This window comes from Gymnoscopelus microlampas (assembly GCF_963454915.1).
Source record: "Gymnoscopelus microlampas genome assembly, chromosome: 5".
Classification (NCBI taxonomy): domain Eukaryota; kingdom Metazoa; phylum Chordata; class Actinopteri; order Myctophiformes; family Myctophidae; genus Gymnoscopelus; species Gymnoscopelus microlampas.
Genome location: NC_139942.1, coordinates 19080867 through 19106422, shown reverse-complemented (window position 1 = coordinate 19106422; position 25556 = coordinate 19080867). Strand labels below are relative to the sequence as shown.

Here is a 25556-nt window from a genome sequence, read left to right as displayed (position 1 = left end):
TCTGAAATTATCGTTGGCCTTGAGAAAATGTCAGTCCATCAGCTTTGATCTTACCTCCTCTGATGGAGTGAATTTACCTCAATGCCTTCAGATCGAACAAATACCTCATCTTCTCTTCACGTTCTCTTCAACACTTCACTTCCTCCTCTCTTCTATGTATCTTCCCTTCTTCTCCATCAGCTTCTAACTGTAAAATGACACTCAAAATGAAATGATTATATGAATAAGCATTAAAAACAGCAAGCACAAAACACAATCAAATATGCTTCTAAAAACAATACAGTTAGGTGGACATTGGAAACAAAAATGTTCGTCTGAAATTATCGTTGGCCTTGGGAAAATGTCAGTCCATCAGCTTTGATCTTACCTCCTCTGATGGAGTGAATTTACCTCAATGCCTTCAGATCGAACAAATACCTCATCTTCTCTTCATCTTTACGTTCTCTTCAACACTTCACTTCCTCCTCTCTTCTACCATGTATCTTCCCTTCTTCTCCATCAGCTTCTAGCTGTAAAATGACACTCAAAATGAAATGATTACATGAATAAGCATTAGAAACAGCAACAACACAACACAATTAAATATGCTCCTAAAAACAATACAGTTAAGTGGACATTTCATACCGTACCTAGTTCATACTTACAGAACATCAAACATGTGTAGTACTGTAATGAAAGGAAACATTTACATAATGACCATTTAACAAGCTAGGAAGCACTATCAAAATGTTAGTATAATAAATTGTTGTGCTTGGTAACACATTGGAAACAAAACTGTTCGTCTGAAATTATCGTTGGCCTTGAGAAAATGTCAGTCCATCAGCTTTGATCTTACCTCCTCTGATGGAGTGAATTTACCTCAATGCCTTCAGATCGAACAAATACCTCATCTTCTCTTCACGTTCTCTTCAACACTTCACTTCCTCCTCTCTTCTATGTATCTTCCCTTCTTCTCCATCAGCTTCTAACTGTAAAATGACACTCAAAATGAAATGATTATATGAATAAGCATTAAAAACAGCAAGCACAAAACACAATCAAATATGCTTCTAAAAACAATACAGTTAAGTGGACATTGGAAACAAAAATGTTCGTCTGAAATTATCGTTGGCCTTGAGAAAACGTCAGTCCATCAGCTTTGATCTTACCTCCTCTAATGGAGTGAATTTACCTCAATGCCTTCAGATCGAACAAATACCTCATCTTCTCTTCATCTTCACGTTCTCTTCAACACTTCACTTCCTCCTCTCTTCTACCATGTATCTTCCCTTCTTCTCCATCAGCTTCTAGCTGTAAAATGACACTCAAAATGAAATGATTACATGAATAACTAAGCATTAAAAACAGCAAAAACACAACACAATTAAATATGCTCCTAAAAACAATACAGTTAAGTGGACATTGGAAACAAAAATGTTCGTCTGAAATTATCGTTGGCCTTGAGAAAACGTCAGTCCATCAGCTTTGATCTTACCTCCTCTAATGGAGTGAATTTACCTCAATGCCTTCAGATCGAACAAATACCTCATCTTCTCTTCATCTTCACGTTCTCTTCAACACTTCACTTCCTCCTCTCTTCTATGTATCTTCCCTTCTTCTCCATCAGCTTCTAACTGTAAAATGACACTCAAAATGAAATGATTATATGAATAAGCATTAAAAACAGCAAGCACAAAACACAATGAAATATGCTTCTAAAAACAATACAGTTAAGTGGACATTGGAAACAAAAATGTTCGTCTGAAATTATCGTTGGCCTTGGGAAAATGTCAGTCCATCAGCTTTGATCTTACCTCCTCTGATGGAGTGAATTTACCTCAATGCCTTCAGATCGAACAAATACCTCATCTTCACTTCATCTTCACCTTCTCTTCAACACTTCACTTCCTCCTCTCTTCTACCATGTATCTTCCCTTCTTCTCCATCAGCTTCTAGCTGTAAAATGACACTCAAAATGAAATGGTTACATGAATAAGCATTAGAAAAAGCAAAAACACAACACAATTAAATATGCTCCTAAAAACAATACAGTTAAGTGGACATTTCATACCGTACCTAGTTCATACTTACAGAACATCAAACATGTGTAGTACTGTAATGAAAGGAAACATTTACATAATGACCAGTTAACAAGCTAGGAAGCACTATCAAAATGTTAGTATAATAAATTGTTGTGCTTGGTAACACATTGGAAACAAAAATGTTCGTCTGAAATTATCGTTGGTCTTGAGAAAATGTCAGTCCATCAGCTTTGATCTTACCTCCTCTGATGGAGTGAATTTACCTCAATGCCTTCAGATCGAACAAATACCTCATCTTCTCTTCATCTTCACGTTCTCTTCAACACTTCACTTCCTCCTCTCTTCTACCATGTATCTTCCCTTCTTCTCCATCAGCTTCTAGCTGTAAAATGACACTCAAAATGAAATGATTACATGAATAACTAAGCATTAAAAACAGCAAAAACACAACACAATTAAATATGCTCCTAAAAACAATACAGTTAAGTGGACATTGGAAACAAAACTGTTCGTCTGAAATTATCGTTGGCCTTGAGAAAATGTCAGTCCATCAGCTTTGATCTTACCTCCTCTGATGGAGTGAATTTACCTCAATGCCTTCAGATCGAACAAATACCTCATCTTCTCTTCACGTTCTCTTCAACACTTCACTTCCTCCTCTCTTCTATGTATCTTCCCTTCTTCTCCATCAGCTTCTAACTGTAAAATGACACTCAAAATGAAATGATTATATGAATAAGCATTAAAAACAGCAAGCACAAAACACAATCAAATATGCTTCTAAAAACAATACAGTTAAGTGGACATTGGAAACAAAAATGTTCGTCTGAAATTATCGTTGGCCTTGGGAAAATGTCAGTCCATCAGCTTTGATCTTACCTCCTCTGATGGAGTGAATTTACCTCAATGCCTTCAGATCGAACAAATACCTCATCTTCTCTTCATCTTCACGTTCTCTTCAACACTTCACTTCCTCCTCTCTTCTACCATGTATCTTCCCTTCTTCTCCATCAGCTTCTAGCTGTAAAATGACACTCAAAATGAAATGATTACATGAATAAGTATTAGAAACAGCAACAACACAACACAATTAAATATGCTCCTAAAAACAATACAGTTAAGTGGACATTTCATACCGTACCTAGTTCATACTTACAGAACATCAAACATGTGTAGTACTGTAATGAAAGGAAACATTTACATAATGACCATTTAACAAGCTAGGAAGCACTATCAAAATGTTAGTATAATAAATTGTTGTGCTTGGTAACACATTGGAAACAAAAATGTTCGTCTGAAATTATCGTTGGCCTTGAGAAAATGTCAGTCCATCAGCTTTGATCTTACCTCCTCTGATGGAGTGAATTTACCTCAATGCCTTCAGATCGAACAAATACCTCATCTTCTCTTCACGTTCTCTTCAACACTTCACTTCCTCCTCTCTTCTATGTATCTTCCCTTCTTCTCCATCAGCTTCTAACTGTAAAATGACACTCAAAATGAAATGATTATATGAATAAGCATTAAAAACAGCAAGCACAAAACACAATCAAATATGCTTCTAAAAACAATACAGTTAAGTGGACATTGGAAACAAAAATGTTCGTCTGAAATTATCGTTGGCCTTGGGAAAATGTCAGTCCATCAGCTTTGATCTTACCTCCTCTGATGGAGTGAATTTACCTCAATGCCTTCAGATCGAACAAATACCTCATCTTCACGTTCTCTTCAACACTTCACTTCCTCCTCTCTTCTACCATGTATCTTCCCTTCTTCTCCATCAGCTTCTAGCTGTAAAATGACACTCAAAATGAAATGATTATATGAATAAGCATTAAAAACAGCAAGCACACAACACAATCAAATATGCTCCTAAAAACAATACAGTTAAGTGGACATTGGAAACAAAAATGTTCGTCTGAAATTATCGTTGGCCTTGGGAAAATGTCAGTCCATCAGCTTTGATCTTACCTCCTGATGGAGTGAATTTACCTCAATGCCTTCAGATCGAACAAATACCTCATCTTCTCTTCACGTTCTCTTCAACACTTCACTTCCTCCTCTCTTCTACCATGTATGTTCCCTTCTTTTCCATCAGCTTCTAGCTGTAAAATGACACTCAAAATGAAATGATTATATGAATAAGTATTAAAAACAGCAAGCACACAACACAATCAAAACAATACAGTTAAGTGGACATTGGAAACAAAAATGTTCGTCTGAAATTATCGTTGGCCTTGGGAAAAAATCAGTCCATCAGCTTTGATCTTACCTCCTCTGATGGAGTGAATTTACCTAAATGCCTTCAGATCGAACAAATACCTCATCTTCTCTTCATCTTCACGTTCTCTTCAACACTTCACTTCCTCCTCTCTTCTACCATGTATCTTCCCTTCTTCTCCATCAGCTTCTAGCTGTAAAATGACACTCAAAATGAAATGATTACATGAATAACTAAGCATTAAAAACAGCAAAAACACAACACAATTAAATATGCTCCTAAAAACAATACAGTTAAGTGGACATTGGAAACAAAAATGTTCGTCTGAAATTATCGTTGGCCTTGAGAAAATGTCAGTCCATCAGCTTTGATCTTACCTCCTCTGATGGAGTGAATTTACCTCAATGCCTTCAGATCGAACAAATACCTCATCTTCTCTTCACGTTCTCTTCAACACTTCACTTCCTCCTCTCTTCTATGTATCTTCCCTTCTTCTCCATCAGCTTCTAACTGTAAAATGACACTCAAAATGAAATGATTATATGAATAAGCATTAAAAACAGCAAGCACAAAACACAATCAAATATGCTTCTAAAAACAATACAGTTAAGTGGACATTGGAAACAAAAATGTTCGTCTGAAATTATCGTTGGCCTTGGGAAAATGTCAGTCCATCAGCTTTGATCTTACCTCCTCTGATGGAGTGAATTTACCTCAATGCCTTCAGATCGAACAATACCTCATCTTCTCTTCATCTTCACGTTCTCTTCAACACTTCACTTCCTCCTCTCTTCTACCATGTATGTTCCCTTCTTTTCCATCAGCTTCTAGCTGTAAAATGACACTCAAAATGAAATGATTATATGAATAAGTATTAAAAACAGCAAGCACACAACACAATCAAAACAATACAGTTAAGTGGACATTGGAAACAAAAATGTTCGTCTGAAATTATCGTTGGCCTTGGGAAAAGATCAGTCCATCAGCTTTGATCTTACCTCCTCTGATGGAGTGAATTTACCTCAATGCCTTCAGATCGAACAAATACCTCATCTTCTCTTCATCTTCACGTTCTCTTCAACACTTCACTTCCTCCTCTCTTCTACCATGTATCTTCCCTTCTTCTCCATCAGCTTCTAGCTGTAAAATGACACTCAAAATGAAATGATTACATGAATAACTAAGCATTAAAAACAGCAAAAACACAACACAATTAAATATGCTCCTAAAAACAATACAGTTAAGTGGACATTGGAAACAAAAATGTTCGTCTGAAATTATCGTTGGCCTTGAGAAAATGTCAGTCCATCAGCTTTGATCTTACCTCCTCTGATGGAGTGAATTTACCTCAATGCCTTCAGATCGAACAAATACCTCATCTTCTCTTCACGTTCTCTTCAACACTTCACTTCCTCCTCTCTTCTATGTATCTTCCCTTCTTCTCCATCAGCTTCTAGCTGTAAAATGACACTCAAAATGAAATGATTACATGAATAAGCATTAAAAACAGCAAGCACACAACAACATCAAATATGCTCCTAAAAACAATACAGTTAAGTGGACATTGGAAACAGAAATGTTCGTCTGAAATTATCGTTGGCCTTGAGAAAAAGTCAGTCCATCAGCTTTGATCTTACCTCCTGATGGAGTGAACTTACCTCAATGCCTTCAGATCGAACAAATACCTCATCTTCTCTTCACGTTCTCTTCAACACTTCACTTCCTCCTCTCTTCTACCATGTATCTTCCCTTCTTTTCCATCAGCTTCTAGCTGTAAAATGACACTCAAAATGAAATGATTATATGAATAAGCATTAAAAAAAGCAAACACATAACAAAATCAAATATGATCCTAAAACAATACAGTTAAGTGGACATTTCATACCATACCTAGTTCATACTTACATAGAACATCAAACATGTGTAGTACTGTAATGAAAGGACACATTTACATAATTACCAGTTAACAAGATAGGAAGCATTATCAAAATGTTAGTATAATAAATTGTTGTGCTTGGTAACACATTGGAAACAAAAATGTTCGTCTGAAATTATCGTTGGCCTTGAGAAAATGTCAGTCCATCAGCTTTGATCTTACCTCCTCTGATGGAGTGAATTTACGTCAATGCCTTCAGATCGAACAAATACCTCATCTTCTCTTCATCTTCACGTTCTCTTCAACACTTCACTTCCTCCTCTCTTCTACCATGTATCTTCCCTTCTTCTCCATCAGCTTCTAGCTGTAAAATGACACTCAAAATGAAATGATTACATGAATAACTAAGCATTAAAAACAGCAAAAACACAACACAATTAAAGGTAGGGTAAGTGATTTGCAATTATTCAAATAATTGCAAAATGGGTCTATGTTCTGATAGTGCTCATTACTATAGAGTGTCCTGTCCATATAAGGAGTCTCCATGTCTCTCCAGCTCTTTATAAAACAGAAAATGCATTTTCATTTCAGTTTCAGTTTCATTTCCAATTTTATCCAAACAGGATAGAGAACTCAATCAGGATATAGATTAAACAAGTGAAATTGGAAGTGATGACACTAAGAAATGAGCATGCAAAATTTTAACTGGAACACTATAAAAATTAAGCTTAAAATGGGTACTTTCTCCTGATTGGCTGAGATTTTGACACCTACCAGAAAATGTATTTTCTGTTTATTAAAGAGCTGGAGACACGGGGAGACTCCTGTTACTGAACAAACACTCTATAGCAATGATTACTATCAGAATATAGTGCTTTAACCTTTTAACAAAATGCTTTTTGTTTTAACCCAAAAATATCACTTACCCTACCTTTAAATATGCTCCTAAAAACAATACAGTTAAGTGGACATTGGAAATAAAAATGTTCGTCTGAAATTATCGTTGGCCTTGAGAAAAAGTCAGTCCATCAGCTTTGATCTTACCTCCTGATGGAGTGAATTTACCTCAATGCCTTCAGATCGAACAAATACCTCATCTTCTCTTCACGTTCTCTTCAACACTTCACTTCCTCCTCTCTTCTACCATGTATCTTCCCTTCTTTTCCATCAGCTTCTAGCTGTAAAATGACACTCAAAATGAAATGATTATATGAATAAGCATTAAAAAAAGCAAACACATAACAAAATCAAATATGATCCTAAAACAATACAGTTAAGTGGACATTTCATACCATACCTAGTTCATACTTACATAGAACATCAAACATTTGTAGTACTGTAATGAAAGGACACATTTACATAATTACCAGTTAACAAGATAGGAAGCATTATCAAAATGTTAGTATAATAAATTGTTGTGCTTGGTAACACATTGGAAACAAAAATGTTCGTCTGAAATTATCGTTGGCCTTGAGAAAATGTCAGTCCATCAGCTTTGATCTTACCTCCTCTGATGGAGTGAATTTACCTCAATGCCTTCAGATCGAACAAATACCTCATCTTCTCTTCATCTTCACGTTCTCTTCAACACTTCACTTCCTCCTCTCTTCTACCATGTATCTTCCCTTCTTCTCCATCAGCTTCTAGCTGTAAAATGACACTCAAAATGAAATGATTACATGAATAAGCATTAAAAACAGCAAGCACACAACAACATCAAATATGCTCCTAAAAACAATACAGTTAAGTGGACATTGGAAACAGAAATGTTCGTCTGAAATTATCGTTGGCCTTGAGAAAAAGTCAGTCCATCAGCTTTGATCTTACCTCCTGATGGAGTGAATTTACCTCAATGCCTTCAGATCGAACAAATACCTCATCTTCTCTTCACGTTCTCTTCAACACTTCACTTCCTCCTCTCTTCTACCATGTATCTTCCCTTCTTTTCCATCAGCTTCTAGCTGTAAAATGACACTCAAAATGAAATGATTACATGAATAAGCATTAAAAACAGCAAGCACACAACACAATCAAATATGCTCTTAAAAACAATACAGTTAAGTGGACATTGGAAACAGAAATGTTCGTCTGAAATTATCGTTGGCCTTGAGAAAAAGTCAGTCCATCAGCTTTGATCTTACCTCCTGATGGAGTGAATTTACCTCAATGCCTTCAGATCGAACAAATACCTCATCTTCTCTTCATCTTCACGTTCTCTTCAACACTTCACTTCCTCCTCTCTTCTACCATGTATCTTCCCTTCTTCTCCATCAGCTTCTAGCTGTAAAATGACACTCAAAATGAAATGATTATATGAATAAGCATTAAAAACAGCAAGCACAAAACAAAATCAAATATGCTCCTAAAAACAATAGAGTTAAGTGGACATTGGAAACAAAAATGTTCGTCTGAAATTATCGTTGGCCTTGAGTAAATGTCAGTCCATCAGCTTTGATCTTACCTCCTCTGATGGAGTGAATTTACCTCAATGCCTTCAGATCGAACAAATACCTCATCTTCTCTTCACGTTCTCTTCAAGACTTCACTTCCTCCTCTCTTCCACCATGTATCTTCACTTCTTTTCCATCAGCTTCTAGCTGTAAAATGACACTCAAAATGAAATGATTATATGAATAAGCATTAAAAAAGCAAGCACAAAACAAAATCAAATATGCTCCTAAAAACAATACAGTCAAGTGGACATTTCATACCGTACCTAGTTCATACTTACAGAACATCAAACATGTGTAGTACTGTAATGAAAGGAAACATTTACATAATTACCAGTTAACAAGCTAGGAAGCATTATTAAAATGTCAGTACAATAAATTGTTGTGCTTGGTAACACATTGGAAACAAAAATGTTCGTCTGAAATTATCGTTGGCCTTGAGAAAATGTCAGTCCATCAGCTTTGATCTTACCTCCTCTGATGGAGTGAATTTACCTCAATGCCTTCAGATCGAACAAATACCTCATCTTCTCTTCATCTTCACGTTCTCTTCAACACTTCACTTCCTCCTTCCTTCTACCATGTATCTTCCCTTCTTCTCCATCAGCTTCTAGCTGTAAAATGACACTCAAAATGAAATGATTATATGAATAAGCATTAAAAACAGCAAGCACACAACAAAATCAAATATGCTCCTAAAAACAATACAGTTAAGTGGACATTGGAAACAAAAATATTCGTCTGAAATTATCGTTGGCCTTGAGAAAATGTTAGTCCATCAGCTTTGATCTTACCTCCTCTGATGGAGTGAATTTACCTCAATGCCTTCAGATCGAACAAATACCTCATCTTCTCTTCATCTTCACGTTCTCTTCAACACTTCACTTCCTCCTTTCTTCTACCATGTATCTTCCCTTCTTCTCCATCAGCTTCTAGCTGTAAAATGACACTCAAAATGAAATTATTATATGAATAAGCATTAAAAACAGCAAGCACAAAACACAATCAAATATGCTCCTAAAAACAATACAGTTAAGTGGACATTGGAAACAAAAATGTTCGTCTGAAATTATCGTTGGCCTTGGGAAAATGTCAGTCCATCAGCTTTGATCTTACCTCCTCTGATGGAGTGAATTTACCTCAATGCCTTCAGATCGAACAAATACCTCATCTTCTCTCCATCTCTGTCGTCTCTTCGCCTTTTCATTTCCTCCTCTCTTCTACAAGCTATCTTCATTTTGCCTTCTCCAATTCAGCTTTTACCTGTAAAATGACACACAAAATGAAATGATTACAACAATATACATGAATACATGAATGAATATAAAACAATAAGAATAGCTAGTTAAAACAATAGTTTCTCACTTACCAAGTTAACAAGCTAGAATGAAGCATTATAAAAATGTTTCTCTGATTGTGAAATAATCTACATGCCTTGAAATAAATCTCTCGCTCTACTACAGGGGGGCCGCCAAATCTTTGTGTGATAGGACTCTTTTTTACATCAACCGCTTGAACCTAGCATCCCTATTCTGAGGAGACGAATAGCAGATCTACAATTTTACAACGCCTCGCACTGCAAGGCGTGCGTTGTGAGCTTGTAGATCTTCTATTTTCAGCAAAGAGGGGTTTTCTTTTGGGGGGGGGGTTAAGTGGGCGATTCTTAAGTGGGCGATTCTGTCGGAAATTCCCAATGGGCGGTAGTGACGCGCCGCATCTGGTGAAATCCGGAATTACACTCAATGTAAACAGGAAGTAAACGAGGGTGAAAAATGGCGTTCGGCCACAGACGGGATTAAAACACTTCTTTATTGAAAGGTATGGATTGTTACATGGCACTAGAACTCCTGACAGTTAGTTTACATTTGTGGCTTGGGCGTAGGCACCTTTATGTTTGCATTTGTACATGTTTGGAGCCCTGGACAGGCTAGGAGCTGAAAGTCCCGGTGACAATGGAGGAGTGTCTACAACTCTCGTAGATTGAGAACGTCAGAATCATAATTAAATAAGTCTACGAGAGTTGTATTCTAGAGCTAATGTCAAACAACCAACCGTTAATAAGATCTTAACCAACCAAAACGTCTAAGTAACAGGCAACCGTTATTAGCGTTTTTCTAACGTGACAAACTAAAAAATAATGAACTGAAAGTGATTCATGTTACATTACTTAAACTAAGAACGTTAGCGCTCTCCACTGGTGAAAACGAGTTATCTTCCCTTCATGCCTTGGCTAGCGATGCCCTCAGTACAATAATTAGACTAGTGTTGCCAGATCTTGCGAGAGAAATAAGCAACCAGGTCTATGAAAACAAGCCCAAAAGAAGCGACTGTAGGCCACATAAGCACTTTAAACATATGCATCGGATATTTGAAAATAGCCAATCTACCCAATAGAACCCAGCTGCGTCCTCGCAGACGAGACGCACAACACGTCTCATCGCGACGCGTTGTGAGCTTAAACAAGCCAAAAAAGCAACTTTAAATAAAAACAAGCCCAAAATCGCTTATAATAAGCGGACATGGCAACCCTGGGGGACGCAATGCGTTGTGCTTTAAACCTGAACGTCAACCGCTGTGACGTCACCACGGCGTGCGTCGGGCGCGCTGTGCTTTAAAACTGAACGTCAACCGCCATGACGTCACCACGGCGGGCGTCAACTCTCATTGGTCCAAACCATAGGTCCAAACTGACAACTGCCAAGTTCAAACCCGAACATTACCACAGGTGCTCTTTAACGTGCCAATCTCCGCTCCGTACTACGTGGTAACCATAGCAACCGAGCAACGGCCGCTGTAACGTTTTGAAAGTATTACGTTTATGAGATATTACTAATATCCACATAAACGTAATACTTTCAAAACGTTACAGCGGCCGTTGCTCGGTTTAACTTCCGGGTTTCAGGAAAGTCAATTGTCTTGGTTTTAAATAGACCGGGTTATGTATAAATTAACACCATTATCAGTTGACAACGTGATTATTTACAGTAGCTAGCCTGTCCTGAACGGACGCTAGCAACAAAACAAGGCAGCAAGCTGCCAAAAATGACACGATCAAAACCGTCTCCCAGATTGATTCAAATGATTAACTAAAAGATCGATGGTGCTGTGTGGCCTCAGACTCAGAGGCTAAATTTGCTTGATCAAAATGTAACCACTAACCCTAAAACACAAAAACACACAGAAACCAAGTATAAACGAAACCTAATTAAAAAAAATAACGAAAATATTTTTTTTACCTGCATGATGTAACCAAAAAGTTCCCAGGCCTAGTGAACGTGGATTGATTCCGAAGCTTGGAGCACCCTCTGCTGGCAAAACGAGCCGTTGTATCGTCCAGTTGAAGTGGACGGTGCGTCTCGCTGGTCTGTGCTCTGTGGCTCCTGCTGCAGGCGCGTCTGCTCCACTGCACCTCACGTGCTTGGACCTGCCTTTCATACCCCCCACACCCGAGCTCGTGATTGGTTGAGAGGCTGGCACGCGCGTCACGCTCATTGGTCCAAAACGCGCAAACTGACAAACTTGACAGGTGCACTGCGCGTGCCGATCCCAACTAGCGCACTGTACATAGCAACCAGCAACGGCTGCTGAAACACTTTGAAAACTATTACTTTTTAACAGAATATGGATATTAAACTGACATTAACATGTAGATGTAGTCTACTAATCTATGTTGTTTAAGAGGACAGGTTTTTTTTTTTTTTTTTACATGGTTACGTTTGTAAGCACTGAAGTAAAACAGACCTGTAGGCCTATGTTTTAATTTAATGATAGGGTAAGAATTACGAAATTAAGAAAATAATTTATGATAAATCAAACTCTTTCAGTATGTGAATAACCAGAATGTATAGGCCATTGTAAAACAAAAACAAAAAAACAGTCTTTTAACATTACACAGGTACAGAAATGGGAAATGGGAAATGGCATTTTGAGTTCAAGCTTATTCACTTCTCTCTGTAAATTAAATTAAGTTAACCAGTAAATTAAGAACCAAAGCAAAAATAGCAGATCTACAAGCTCACACGAAGCGTTGTGAGCCCTGAGTGGAAAAAAAGAGCGCACCAAGAACAGATATCATGCAACTCAGGTCTGTTTTGATAGAGGGTTTACTGTATATTTTCCAGACCTTGCTTTTCCAAAATGCAGTGTGCCACATATTTCCACCAGGAGGCAGTGTAGCGAAAACCTTCCCCCCAGCCCACTCTCTCAGCACCTGTTCCGGTCTGAACAACGCTCCATCCTTTCCCCTAGTGCCGTCAGCGGACCACACTGTTCTGACAAAATGGCACTTTATAACTTTAAGAAGATTATGGTGGTTCCCACCGCAAAGGTACGTTTTTTGCTCACATTCACGTCTCGTAAACGGTCGGAGATGATACCGCTGCGTTGGTTTTATCATTTGAAGGGTCTTTAAAGCAGTTTAAAGGCCAGTGAGTTGTCAGAGCTCAGCTGAGCTGAGACACGTGTTGTGGTAGCATTGCGTGCTGTGGAACACACACACATTACACATACATATCAGTGTGTTGATGTGAACCAACATTTAAAGATGTTGGACGATACTGAAGAAGGTAGTTAGGGATTTTAAGCGATACACTGAATATCCTATGGTGTTTATGGCAGTGACAGATAAGATAAAGTTAGAGCTAGGTGTAGCTCTGATCTAGAGCACTGGTTCCCAAACAGTGGGTTGGGACCCATTTATGGATCGCGGATCCATTTTCGTGGGTTGCGAGTGAAATTGTCATTATTTTAAGATTTTTTTAAAGATCTCCACATGAAATTTTCGAAAACAAATTCAAACATTTTTGAAAAATGTCATGAATAAAATAAAACATATAAGAAATTACCCAAATTCGAAAACAAATGTTTAAGAAATAGTGAAAATAGCATATCTGCGACTGCGAGCTTGCGACGCGTTGAGAGCTTTTACATCTGCTATTTTCACTCATTTGAGTACTGGGCAAACGTCTAATTTATCTTCTGGGTTTTGAGCTAAAAAGTTTGGGAGCATTAGCGAATCCTCCTTCTGGACCAGTGCTAAGCTAAGTGTAACTTCAAAGTAGTGACATGCTTTCTAATGAATATTCACCACACTGAGTGGGGACAGTGACTTTTGACTGTGCTGTGATGGAGTAGCTCAATTTTCGATCGGGTGTTGTTTTTGAATTGATCTTGTGTGTATAATAATAGCCACACACACACACACACACACACACACACACACACACACACACACACACACACACACACATCAACAAAGCTCCTGTGGCATGTTAACTGAAAACGTATAAACATTTTAGATACTCAACATTGTGTTCCAACTGGGTTCCAGTATTGGTATACAGATTGTACATTAAATTAAGTCTTTTTGGCACCAATTTTGAGTGCCACAGCACAGCTGTGTTTATGAGCTCACTCCTATGCTTGCAAAATGTTGGAAAGGTGTGAACTTTACAGATGTAATCTATTTTAAGATTAACTGTAAATCAAAACCTGTGACCATGACACCAAGTGGTACTTGTTCAGTATTGCTAGTTGTTTACCGGGGCAACAAGTATTATACACCCATCTAATGCTGCTCTCCTTCCCCATACAGGATTTCATCGACTTGACTTTATCTAAAACGCAGCGGAAGACTCCCACAGTGGTACACAAACATTACCAGATCCATCGCATTCGACACTTCTACATGCGCAAAGTCAAATTCACACAGCAGAACTACCATGACAGACTCAGCCAGATCCTCACCGACTTCCCCAAGCTGGATGTAAGTTAAACAAACATAAACTCTACCCCTCTCCCTTTTCTACCTTTCCTGTGACTGTGAGTGATTAAGGGCTATACAAATAAATTGGACTTTCAGTTGTCCCTCATATGCTGTCTTAAGGACTTTACATGGTCGTTGTTGGATTCAGGGATAACGTCTGGGTGCTGTGGTCATAACAAACCAAAAAAAAGGGTCTGCATGCTGACAAAATCAACAAAGAGGCTCTCAAGAGGCACTTATATTATTTCCATTTCTTTGCATCTTGCAGCTGAAAATAGTGTGTGTGTGTGTGTGTGTGTGTGTTTGTGTGTGTGTGTGTGTGTGTGTGTGTTGCCTGTGCAACAGTTGGTTAAGAAATGACTCATACAGGTGTTTTCTTTTTCTTCAGGATATCCATCCATTCTATGCCGACTTGATGAACGTGTTGTATGATAAAGATCATTACAAACTGGCTTTGGGTCAGATTAACATTGCCAAGAATTTGATTGACAAGTAAGTGTGTGTGAGAAATGTTTTAAATGTGGACTTTTGAAAAAGTAGTATTATTTATTCAAAGATTTCTTTGCTTTATTGTAGTGTGAATTTTTCTAATGCCACTAATTTCTCTTCAGTGTGGCCAAAGACTATGTTCGTCTGATGAAGTACGGAGACTCTCTGTACCGCTGTAAACAGCTGAAGAGGGCAGCCCTTGGTCGCATGTGCACCATCCTCAAACGACAGAAGCAGAGCCTGGAGTACCTGGAACAAGGTATTGTTAATAATGATTTGATTTGTAACATACTTTACTTTTTTACAAATCTCAAAGTGCTACAGTGTTTAAAAACAGTGGCATAAAAAATAGTAAAGAAGGCAAAAACATAAGACCCTACTTGTACTTAGATACAAAGTAGATTAAACTAACTAGATTCAAGGCATAGGAAAAGGGGAAAACAAAGAATGCCTTGTTAAAAAGGTGTGTTTTAGTCCATTTTTCAAAGCGTCGGTAGACGGGCTCTCAGGTGGTCGGGGAGGGCATTCCACAGACATGGGGCAGTGGAGCTGAAGGCATGTTACTATGCATGTGTTTGTGTATTGTTGTCACAGAGTGTGACATGTGTATAGCTTACTGTATATCTTTAGTTTGTCTTGATTATGTGTCCATCAGGTTGTTTTATTTTACTTATGCATATTTATTGTATGCATATTCATTCTATCTATCCATTGTACAGATTTGTTATATTCTCTTGTCCTGAAAATTCAGTTTTTGTTTCTTTTGAGGAGGTATTTAAAGTAACCTTCCTTTGTTCTTTTTTTCTTTTCTTTTTTTACAGTCCGTCAGCATCTGTCACGTCTGCCTTCCATTGACCCAAACACCAGAACCCTTCTGCTTTGTGGTTACCCAAATGTCGGCAAGTCCAGCTTCATCAACAAGGTATGCGGTCATATTGGAATATGTGTTGACGTGATTCACAGACTGGGGTCCCTAGGATACAGTAGAAACCTCTTAAAACGTTTCTTTTCATATGTTGTATGTGGCACTTCTTTATTAGCTAAATTACTGATGAACATTACTGATCATGTCTACACATACTACAGTACATTGCCCTACACACAGGCACACTCTTATGCTACAAATGTTCAGGGGAAGGGTCCAGCCTAAATGTGTATGCTGAATGATACACTGTTCAGTGGCATCATCATCATCTGTGTAAACAACGGCAGCCATGCTTTGCTGGCACATTGCAACTCTGACATGCAAAGGATAAAAGAAAGTCTATGATGTCATGATAACACCACACACACTGTTACGAGCAGCCTTCTACCCAGAGAGACAGGACAGGTGTCTGTCTTGTCCCCTCTCAGCCCTAACCAGTTTGCATGCCTGTTATTGGTGATAATTAATATCACTGTGTCCATTTAGAGACGAGCGTACTGTAACCTGGTAATCTTAATAAATACTTAGAAACTGCTTCACAAGAACATTATTATGTAAGCTATTGACTGGGAAAATGTAAAGAAAATTGACACGCATAGATTATCAACTACACATGGCACTGGTGTCTTCTCTCCATTGTTATGCATGTCATTTATTTTATTTTGTATTTTATTTATTAACGCAGCAGTGTTGTACTTAGAGTTGAAGTATTTATAAAGATGGTCCAATCAGCCAAAGGGGACAGCAACCCCAGACAGTCACTCCCACTCAACACTAGCCAAAACAGAAGTGGCTGACAGCAGAATAGCATGGGGGTAGATTTAAAGTGAATACGTTCACGCACATGTGACGTGGCTGTGTGCGTTGATTTAAAATATTTATACATAAAAAATTAAGCATCCGAATATTGAAATTATGTTCGTGCCGGACTAGTATTGGAATATTCAGGGCCACACTTTGGGATGGCAATAATTGCATAACCTCTATAGGTGATTGCCTTTTGTGGACAGCTATAGAATTAACTTTTAACACTCTAACATGGTGTGAAATGCTTTCCTCAGGTCACCAGGGCTGATGTTGACGTGCAGCCCTATGCTTTCACCACCAAGTCCTTGTTTGTGGGCCACATGGACTACAAGTATCTTCGCTGGCAGGTAACATGCTGCTTATTACTCAGTAAAATCAGAGTGCATTTGGTTCCATTTGTTCACTCTTCTGGCTAAATGAATACTGCAGGAGTGCTGAACTGTTGTTGTAATAAGGCTGTCTTTCTAAGTGTACAGAGTATTGCTGTCTGCATATTTGTCCACCAGAGTTGCGTTTTTCACTGTAGTGCAACAAATGAAGTAGGAAAAAACATAAGAGGGACACATGTAGGATTAACATTGCGTTCAGGTGACTGCCAATGATTGTTCAAGAGAGCCCGCACTTTATTGACCGTGGTGGGGAGTTCAGTTGACTTTCTTTTTTCTAAACACTGTGCATGTTTCTCCAGGTTGTGGACACGCCTGGCATCCTGGACCACCCCTTGGAGGAGAGGAACACCATTGAGATGCAGGCCATCACGGCACTGGCCCACCTGCGCGCAGCCGTGCTGTACGTCATGGATGTGTCGGAGCAGTGCGGTAACACGCTACCTCAGCAGCTGGAGCTCTTCAACAGCATCAGACCCCTCTTCGCTAACAAGGTGAGACATCACACTCAGTACCTGATTGATGTCAAGTAATTGGTACACTTAACCACTTACCACAACTAATCACAACCTCACGGGTTAGTGTTTACTGCAAAATGCAAATGTTTCAAGATAGGACTTATACCTGAAAGTGAAAACCAGATGTTGTCTTGTTCCGCCAGCCTCTGCTTGTTGTGGCCAATAAATGTGATGTGAAGAAGATCAGTGAGCTGACTGAGGAGAACCAGGTGAGTAGTTTCAGTCTAAGGCCCAAAATCTGCTGTATGGTGTCCACATAAACAAACTAGAATAAACACAATAGGCTTGGGTCGGTATAATTTTTTTTTCATACCATAATACCTTTCTGACATATTTCTGGGGTATACGGTGTGTGACAGTTATTTGTGTTAAAAAATAATTATAAACAATATGTTATTTATTTTTTCATTTTCATTGTTTTGTTTTATATAACGTTTCCGTGTCAGATGCCAACACAATGGCATGCTGAACAGAGATGATATTTTGTAGTTGGAAGAGGTCATCTCAAAGGGTGCGGTTACTTGACTACTCTGTTCAGATCAAGCTGCCCTCTGTTGGTGCATTCTGTGCACTACAATAACAATACAGAAACACTGTACTAATAGAAAGAGGAGTGGCAGTTGAATAGAAAGAGGAGTGACGGTATTGAAGATCATACTGTTGGGATACCACCCAAGCCTAGTAGTGCACAGGCTCCCACTAGAGATTCAATGTTATTTCAATTTTCTCTGTGAGCTGAGATAATAGAATATCATATGTATTGGTAACTAGTACCTCATTACCTATAAGTTAGACGTTTCCCCTCTTTACTTCGAGCAAGGCTGAACTTTGTTCACAGCTGTCGGAATTGTCTGAACCCCTCAGAATGATTTTGTGTTTTCATCTGCGCTACTGACATGTCCAAAGGTTATGACACTCAGCATGTCCTTTATTTTGGCAGAAAATCTTTACAGACATCTCTGCCGAAGGTATCCCTGTTATTGAGACCAGCACCCTGACAGAGGAGGGGGTGATGCAGGTGAAGACAGAGGTAAGGTCGTTAGACATTAGAGTTGGAGTAAGTAATGTTGTGTTATGTTTGAGTGTTGTACAGTAAAGCCACAATTGCTTTTATTTGCTTCAAGACATTGAGCATATGGGATGAGAAACATGTACAATCTCAGTGAGTTGAGGTATAGTTTAGTAATCCCTTATTGATCCCCTGGTGGAGATAATGCGTTCCGCTCTGTCTATCTCTGCCTGCAGCGAATCTTGCATATTACTAGGTTGATCAGTGTCATATTTATTTTGCACGCTGACAGCAGGTTAAGGACCTGAATTCTCTGCCATTTTTTAAGTCCGTCAATGACAACTATGTAATTTTTGAATTCAGAATCGCAGAGCAATCTTCCTTAATGGGATAAGTATCCCAGTATATTTGAGGGCATTTAAAACTTAGATTAGACATATTAGATATGTCACAATGCATTCAGAGACTTTCCTATATAGGGGTCTTGATGATACATATTTTCTATTATCTAACATGCGTCTCTCTGTTCCCCAGGCATGTGACAAGCTCCTCGCCCACCGCGTTGACAACAAGATGAGAGGGAAGAAGGTCCACGACGTTCTCAACAGACTCCACCTGGCCGTGCCCTCCAAGAGAGACGAGAAGGTAACACACCCTCTGTTCCGTCTCCAAAGGACGGCTTGCGAGGTGTCATCGGACTCACTTTGTTGAAACCTGGGCCTTGCCCTCGCCACATCTGGCTTTTAGAATGTCTCTGAAAAGAACCTTGTGGTTCTGGCACAACATCACATATTACCAATGGGCATTGTGTAATCAGGAAGACTTAACCCATTGAGACCTGAAGCCGATTCTACATGTCTCCTAAATCTCAACAGTATTCTGAAAAACGTATGTTTCTATATCAGTGGTGCTCAATCTTTTTCATGTCAAGGACCCCCAAAATTATATGTATTTACAAGCTCGTAGCGCGGCACTCGGTGCCGCGCTATGAGCTTGTATATCTGCTATTTTTGAATAGCCCAAAGTGTAAAATAATGCTTTTTAGTTCAAATCTAAAAATGACACAGTTCCAGGTCTTAATGGGTTAAGAAGCAAAGGATTTCAGCCACACTTGCAGCTCTCGACAGGAGAACACATTTTACCATGTGACCCTAATGTAGGCCACAGGCAGAAATGTGTTGGTTTTAACAAATGATCCCTTCCCAGACCATACTCTTGAATCATACCCACTTCTGTTTTTTGGAATGTCTCTGAAGAGGCAAAGCCAAAATTGTGATCAAGATAATATTTAGATTAATTGTGCAGCCCATATATGGTGACAATATGTCTGAATTCTGTGAGTGACAATGCAGAGCCGCGCTGCTCACAGGCTGTGTGTACGCTCTGACACGTTAACATGAGAATCACATGCATGCACAAACTCCCAGTGTGATGGAGTTCCTCAAAAGCTTAACCTTTAGTGTAACCAGAATGGTTGCCATTACTTTTTCTTCTGGTGTTGTGCCATTAATCTCAGAGAGGTAATTTCTCATGTCTTTTTGTTTTCTTATCAGCCAAGGCCACCATTCATCCCAGAGGGAGCCATGAATCGCAAGAAAGCTATGGAGGTGGACGCACCCAAACGCAAACTGGTACGTAATGCTCCTTAACTGATACAAAATCGAAGTTCACCGTTAAATGACACTTGAAATCCAGTTGCACAAAACCTAAGGTTATAGGGCTGTACAACAATGAAATGTCAATAAAGTTTATGGATATTGCTATAAAACATTTTATGAATACTGTTTTGAACTTTGCTTAGTTTAGCTAAAGAGCTACTTGTTTTACTCAGGAGAAGTATGTTTGTCCTGTGATTTAAAATTTAGTGTGTTTTGCGCTTCCCTGCAGTCTCATTTTCAGTCGATTCAAATCTTTTCATATCCTATTCATATAACAACAAGCAAAATGTGATTTTGATCCGTAAAGCACTTGTGCTTTATTCTCGCTCTGTAAAGCACTTAGAGCTGCATTTCAGGTCATGAAAGGTGCAATTAAAATTATGTTTATTATTTGTGCAGCCCTAATTGTAAGGAAATAGTTATCTAAAGATACTTTGTAGCCACTGGTTTGAGTGCACTTTGTTGGATATTTATATAAATTCAGAGTGGTACCTGAGAGAGCCTTTTGTAGTATTTCATTGACTAACTTTCTCTCCTTATATTCTTTTCATAAAACTAATTTCATTTTGTGTAGGAGAGAGACCTGGAGATGGAGCTTGGAGATGACTACATTCTGGACCTGCAGAGTAAGTGATGATCACTGTATTCATTTGTAACACTTCAGCTTAATCTCTATCAATCCGTTTAGTATCTATTAGCCATGCATTGTTTACATTTTCCCCTTCTGATTGTGTTTATCCTCACTGAACTGTGTTCATTTAACTCTGAGAGTGTGCAAATGTAACACTCTGAGTGAATTAAAACTGTGTAGAAGGCAAACGCTAGTCTATACAGTACCGGCACCTGCTTAACACATTGTTTGTTTGCAGAATACTGGGATCTCATGAACGCAGAAGAGAAACAGGATAAGATTCCTGAGATCTGGGAGGGTCATAACATTGCCGATTACATCGACCCTGACATCATGACGGTGAGCACGAGAAACACCACAGAACTCCTCTACATCATTATACTGTTGTGTGGAGATGTGAATGTGTTTAAATGGTGATTGTTAAATTACTGTGATGGTTGTTCATAGTAAGTTTGAGCTTGTAGACCTGCTATTTCCGATTACGATCATAATAATCATAATTTGTCTGGAATCTTGTCTGTGAAGCTTATCGAATCGTGAGTTGGGTAGATTGTCATCACCCTGACTGATCTTTATTGCATTATCAACTGCATTCATAACTTAAAACGTTTAAATTACAGAGGCAGGCAGCTAACCCAGAGGCACCATCTTGGTTCTATGTGTCATGGCTACACCCTAGTGGTCAAAATGGGAATTTTATGTTATCTATTTTCTATTCTATACCCGTTGAGAGTATGTTATCCCATTAAGACCTGAGGCAGATAAAAAAAAAAGTTTTCTAAATCCTAACGCTTTAAAAAATACATATATATTCAAAGATTTGCACAAATTTTCACGATTTTACAAAAATAGTAGATGTACAAGCTCATAGCGCGGCACTCGGTGCCGCGCTATGAGTTTGTAGATCTGATATTTTTTAATAGCCAAAGAAATATTAAAATGACACTGATGCGTTCTTAATGGGTTATGTTATCAACCAAGAGCCCAATATTTAACGATGTGAATGTGCTCTAGCTCTAGTGCTCTATTTCCTCTTTCAAATGCATTAAAACGCATTGATAATGTAACTAATTAATAGCTTCCTTGAAAATCTAACTAACCACAGTAGTCTTTGGAAAATGAGTCATAGTCAGTAGGCTAAATGTACCAGACCACCAGTATGGTTTTGTAAGGATTTTTGTCAGTTTAAGTTTATGAAAAACGTACTGCTTTTTACTCCCACCGTCCCTTCACAATCTGTTCCTGTCTCTCTCCCTGTCCCCTTCCTCCCCTCCATACAGAAACTGGAGGATTTGGAGAAAGAGGAGGAGTTAAAGGAGCAAGCCGGGGAGTACGACGACGAGGAGGAGAGTGAAGATGAGGAGATGCAGGAGATCCGAGCGCTGGCCAAGCAGATCCGAAGCAAGAAACAGCTCAAGATCCTGCAATCCAAGGAGAAGGACATCCATGGGCCGCGCATGCCCAGGACCAAGACCAAGGTGACCACATGTCCGCCCTGTCTAGAAATCTCAATGTGTTTAGATCACAAAATTCTGAGGGTGTACAAATGGATCCTTAAGTGTCCTTTCGGTTCCATTTGCACACTCTGAGTTACAGAGTGTGCAAGACATTTAAAGGATACAAAATTATTTGTCATTTTTTACATCAATCTCTGTATAAAATAAAGCCAGGTGTAAACATTTGTGGTGCATTGAACCTTGGTAACCAACCAGTTTGTTTCTGTTTTGTTGCAGGTTGAAAGAAAGGTCCTGGAGAAGGAGATGGGTGACCTTGGCCTGGACATGACTAACAAAGATGATGTATGCAGTCCACACACTAGCACATTACTACTACATTTATATTCTATTATGCCATGGCCACATAAAATAAATATTTGATAGGTGCCGGTTGCATTGGCACTCCTCAAATATAATAAACATACTGTCACAACTGTTTGTTGGGCTAGAAATTGATTGTTTGGGGATCACAGAGTTTGCGTTTATATTAAAGTAAATTATTTTGTTAAAGTAAGTATTAAATATCTCTATGGAGTGTTTAAGTAGTAGGGGTCTCCCTGTCTCTCCAGCTCTAGTAAAAAGAAAATGAATTGTCAGGTCACCAATTTGATCCAATCAGGAGAGAGAACTCATATAGGATTTAAAAAATGAAATTACACAAAGTAATGACACAAAGAAGTGAGTGGACACAATTGGAACTCGAACATCAAATTAAAGCTGATAAATGGGAACCCTCTCCTGATTGGCTGAAAATGGTAACCCGCTTGAAAATGAATTTTCTGTTAAAGAGCTGGAAAGACGGGGTGACCCCTGTTATTGAACAATCACACTAGCAATGATTACCAAAAGATATCACTTATTTACACAAAGTAAATAAATATAACCACAGCCTTTCTTTTCTTTTATACATGGCCATAGTACTCTAAGGCCTCGCCTTGCTGTGAATTATTGCATTTATGTAAATTAATTATTGTTATTGAATATTTTCCCTCCATCTCCTTTCAGAGCCACTATGTTGAAAATGCCCGGCGGTCTCGCAGCGTTGTTGCTAAGAAACGCAAGCGTGAGGCCTCTGCCCTACCCCTCTCTAGAACCCGAAGTCAGAGCGCCTCCCGACCACCTCGAGATCAGTCTGGTGTACGAGACCCCAAGGTACTAACACAGACACACACACACACACACACACACACACACACACACACACACACACACACAGTGTAATATTATTGCATATTATTAATTGCCACATAATGACCTGCAAAACCATCCAGATATACAGTGTATTTAGGAAGTCATGGGTCACTACCACTTAGACTGAGAGAACGAGAGCAATCCATGCTCTCGAAGGGCGGATCCAAACCCAGGCGCCCGGAGCAGCCGCGTCCTCCGATTGCTTCACCAATCTATGTCCCCGCCTCCCCCCCCCCCCGGTCTGTGCACGGAGCAGGCTGACGTCACCAAATTTAGAGCGACGCCCCTCTGCACTCTGGTTGGTTAGGAGTTAACAAGGTCCTAAGACCATCGTTCCTGCACCGTTCGCCCAGACTTTTTTCTTTTGAAAAAAAAAAAAGGCTGGGTTTCCGAGGCTACTACCACTTGAGTCAACTGTGTTTTCTTGTCAGTGCAACTGCATACAACTGAGCTGGTCTCACATGTGTGTACATAAACATCCTGTTATGTGTTCAACCTATGCAAAACCTTCTCCCATAGCCACAGTTAAAAGGACATTTTATCATGTCATTGATTTGACTCCCATCACTGTGTCCCATGCCACAATGCTGAAAATGATTAATACATCTTGGGTTAAGTAATCCCTGATTCCATGTTGAGAGGTAGTGGAGGCTTGACAGCTTGTTATGTTTTCTCAGATGGCGAGGGTGGCGAGGAAGATGATGAAGAAGTCCCAGAAAGGCATGAACGCGGAGGGAAGGAAAGGCGAGGGCGACCGACACATCTACGACCTCAAACCCAAGCACCTCCTGGCAGGGAAGAGGAAATCCGGTACCAACGACCGCAGATAAACTCCCCCCAACCCCGTCTCTGGACTGTCAGGCTCTGGACTCTCACTTTGTACCAGCACACCTATGTTTTTTCATGAGCCTTTCCCTCATTCAGATCCAGCTCTTGTCCCAAGAAAGTGGAACATATTCCGCATGTTTGACATTCTTCCTGAGGGGCGTTGTATGTGTGATGTTGGGGTGTCGCCATGGAGGGCCGTGGCAACATACTACAAACAGAGCAGCGGTTCTCTGCTCTGGTCTTGGGGACACGGAGTGCATCTGATTTGCTGCCAAATCTGGGAGTTAGTTAGACCAGGGACACCAGATGAAGGCAGTGAACTAGCTGTGGAATAGAAGATTGTCTGTGTCCTCTGGGCTGGAGTTGAGACCTACTGCGCAACAGTTTCTGTGGAAAACCGTAGACCCCCGCTTCTGTTAACCGCTTAAGGCCCCTATATACTTTGTTGTACGACAACTATCGAAAATAGCCGATCTACAAATGCAGAGAGTTTTGAGCTTATAGATCTGCTATTTACGAAATTTTCAAAGCGTGATTACAGTGGTATCAAAATGTGTTATGTACTCTTAATAGTTTTGTTTCATTTTCCAATGAAATACAATGCCTTCCAACTCGTAAGTGAACAAAGTAATGCTTGCCCAAGCTGCAACATGATAAAATGATTGTTGATAGATGTTTCCAGCACACCAAATTTCTTCTGCAATATGACTCAACATCTGGGAAGTCAATAAATATTAACTCAACTAAAATGGCAGCTTGTGTCTCACAATATTGTACTACAAAGGTTTGCTATTTGTGTGTTTCACGAGAATTAAGATGTAAGAATTAAGACAATACTTAAAATGGGACAAATCTGGGTGCTTATGTCTCAGACAGACCATGTGGCCCTAGAGCAGGGGTGGGCAACTTTGTAGATGGTGAGGGCCACTAAATTTCCACACTCACTCTGGGGAGCCGCATAGTTTATCGGCACTCTCGCCAGTAGTACCCCATTACTCAAAAAGCCCATAATAGTCACATATGTGATAAATAAGGGATATTAACAATTATTATTCGTTGTAACTTTGTTTTTATTTTGCATTTAGTAATGCTTCTATCGACTTACTACAGCTGTACTGCTAAACAAAACTTCACATTCCTGAGTATGCCTTTCAGAGTATTGCTGTAACCTTGGCTTAAAAATATACAAAAATGAACACTAGAATTATAATTAATAAGGCTTCTATTAAAATAAACACGAGCGCGCTGTACTGGTGGACTGTTGTAATTAAAATGGTTCATGGAAA

The 25556-nt window shown here is 39.2% G+C and overlaps 1 protein-coding gene across 1 annotated transcript; it reads left to right on the top strand.

Annotated features, from left to right (window-relative positions):
* The first annotated feature begins 12796 nt into the window (after window positions 1-12796).
* gtpbp4 (GTP binding protein 4) lies at window positions 12797-25019 on the top strand. The gene is made up of 17 exons (XM_084058673.1): window positions 12797-12895; window positions 14162-14332; window positions 14721-14824; window positions 14944-15080; window positions 15643-15743; window positions 16808-16900; window positions 17242-17433; window positions 17601-17666; window positions 18398-18487; window positions 19001-19111; window positions 20020-20097; window positions 20699-20750; window positions 20994-21094; window positions 22036-22233; window positions 22489-22554; window positions 23257-23403; window positions 24120-25019. The coding sequence occupies exons 1-17, from the start codon at window positions 12848-12850 to the stop codon at window positions 24270-24272; spliced, it is 1908 nt and encodes a 635-aa protein (XP_083914799.1). The 5' UTR covers window positions 12797-12847; the 3' UTR covers window positions 24273-25019.
* Window positions 25020-25556: the final 537 nt, after the last annotated feature.

What these genes read in the sequence shown, in the direction of transcription:
- gtpbp4 (XM_084058673.1), top strand. Translation starts at nt 12,848, where the DNA reads ATGGCACTTTATAACTTTAAGAAGATTATGGTGGTTCCCACCGCAAAG. An exon ending in GCCAAGAATTTGATTGACAA is followed by an intron (nt 14,825 to 14,943) that starts GTAAGTGTGTGT and finishes ATTTCTCTTCAG; the next exon opens with TGTGGCCAAAGACTATGTTC. An exon ending in AGTCCAGCTTCATCAACAAG is followed by an intron (nt 15,744 to 16,807) that starts GTATGCGGTCAT and finishes TGCTTTCCTCAG; the next exon opens with GTCACCAGGGCTGATGTTGA.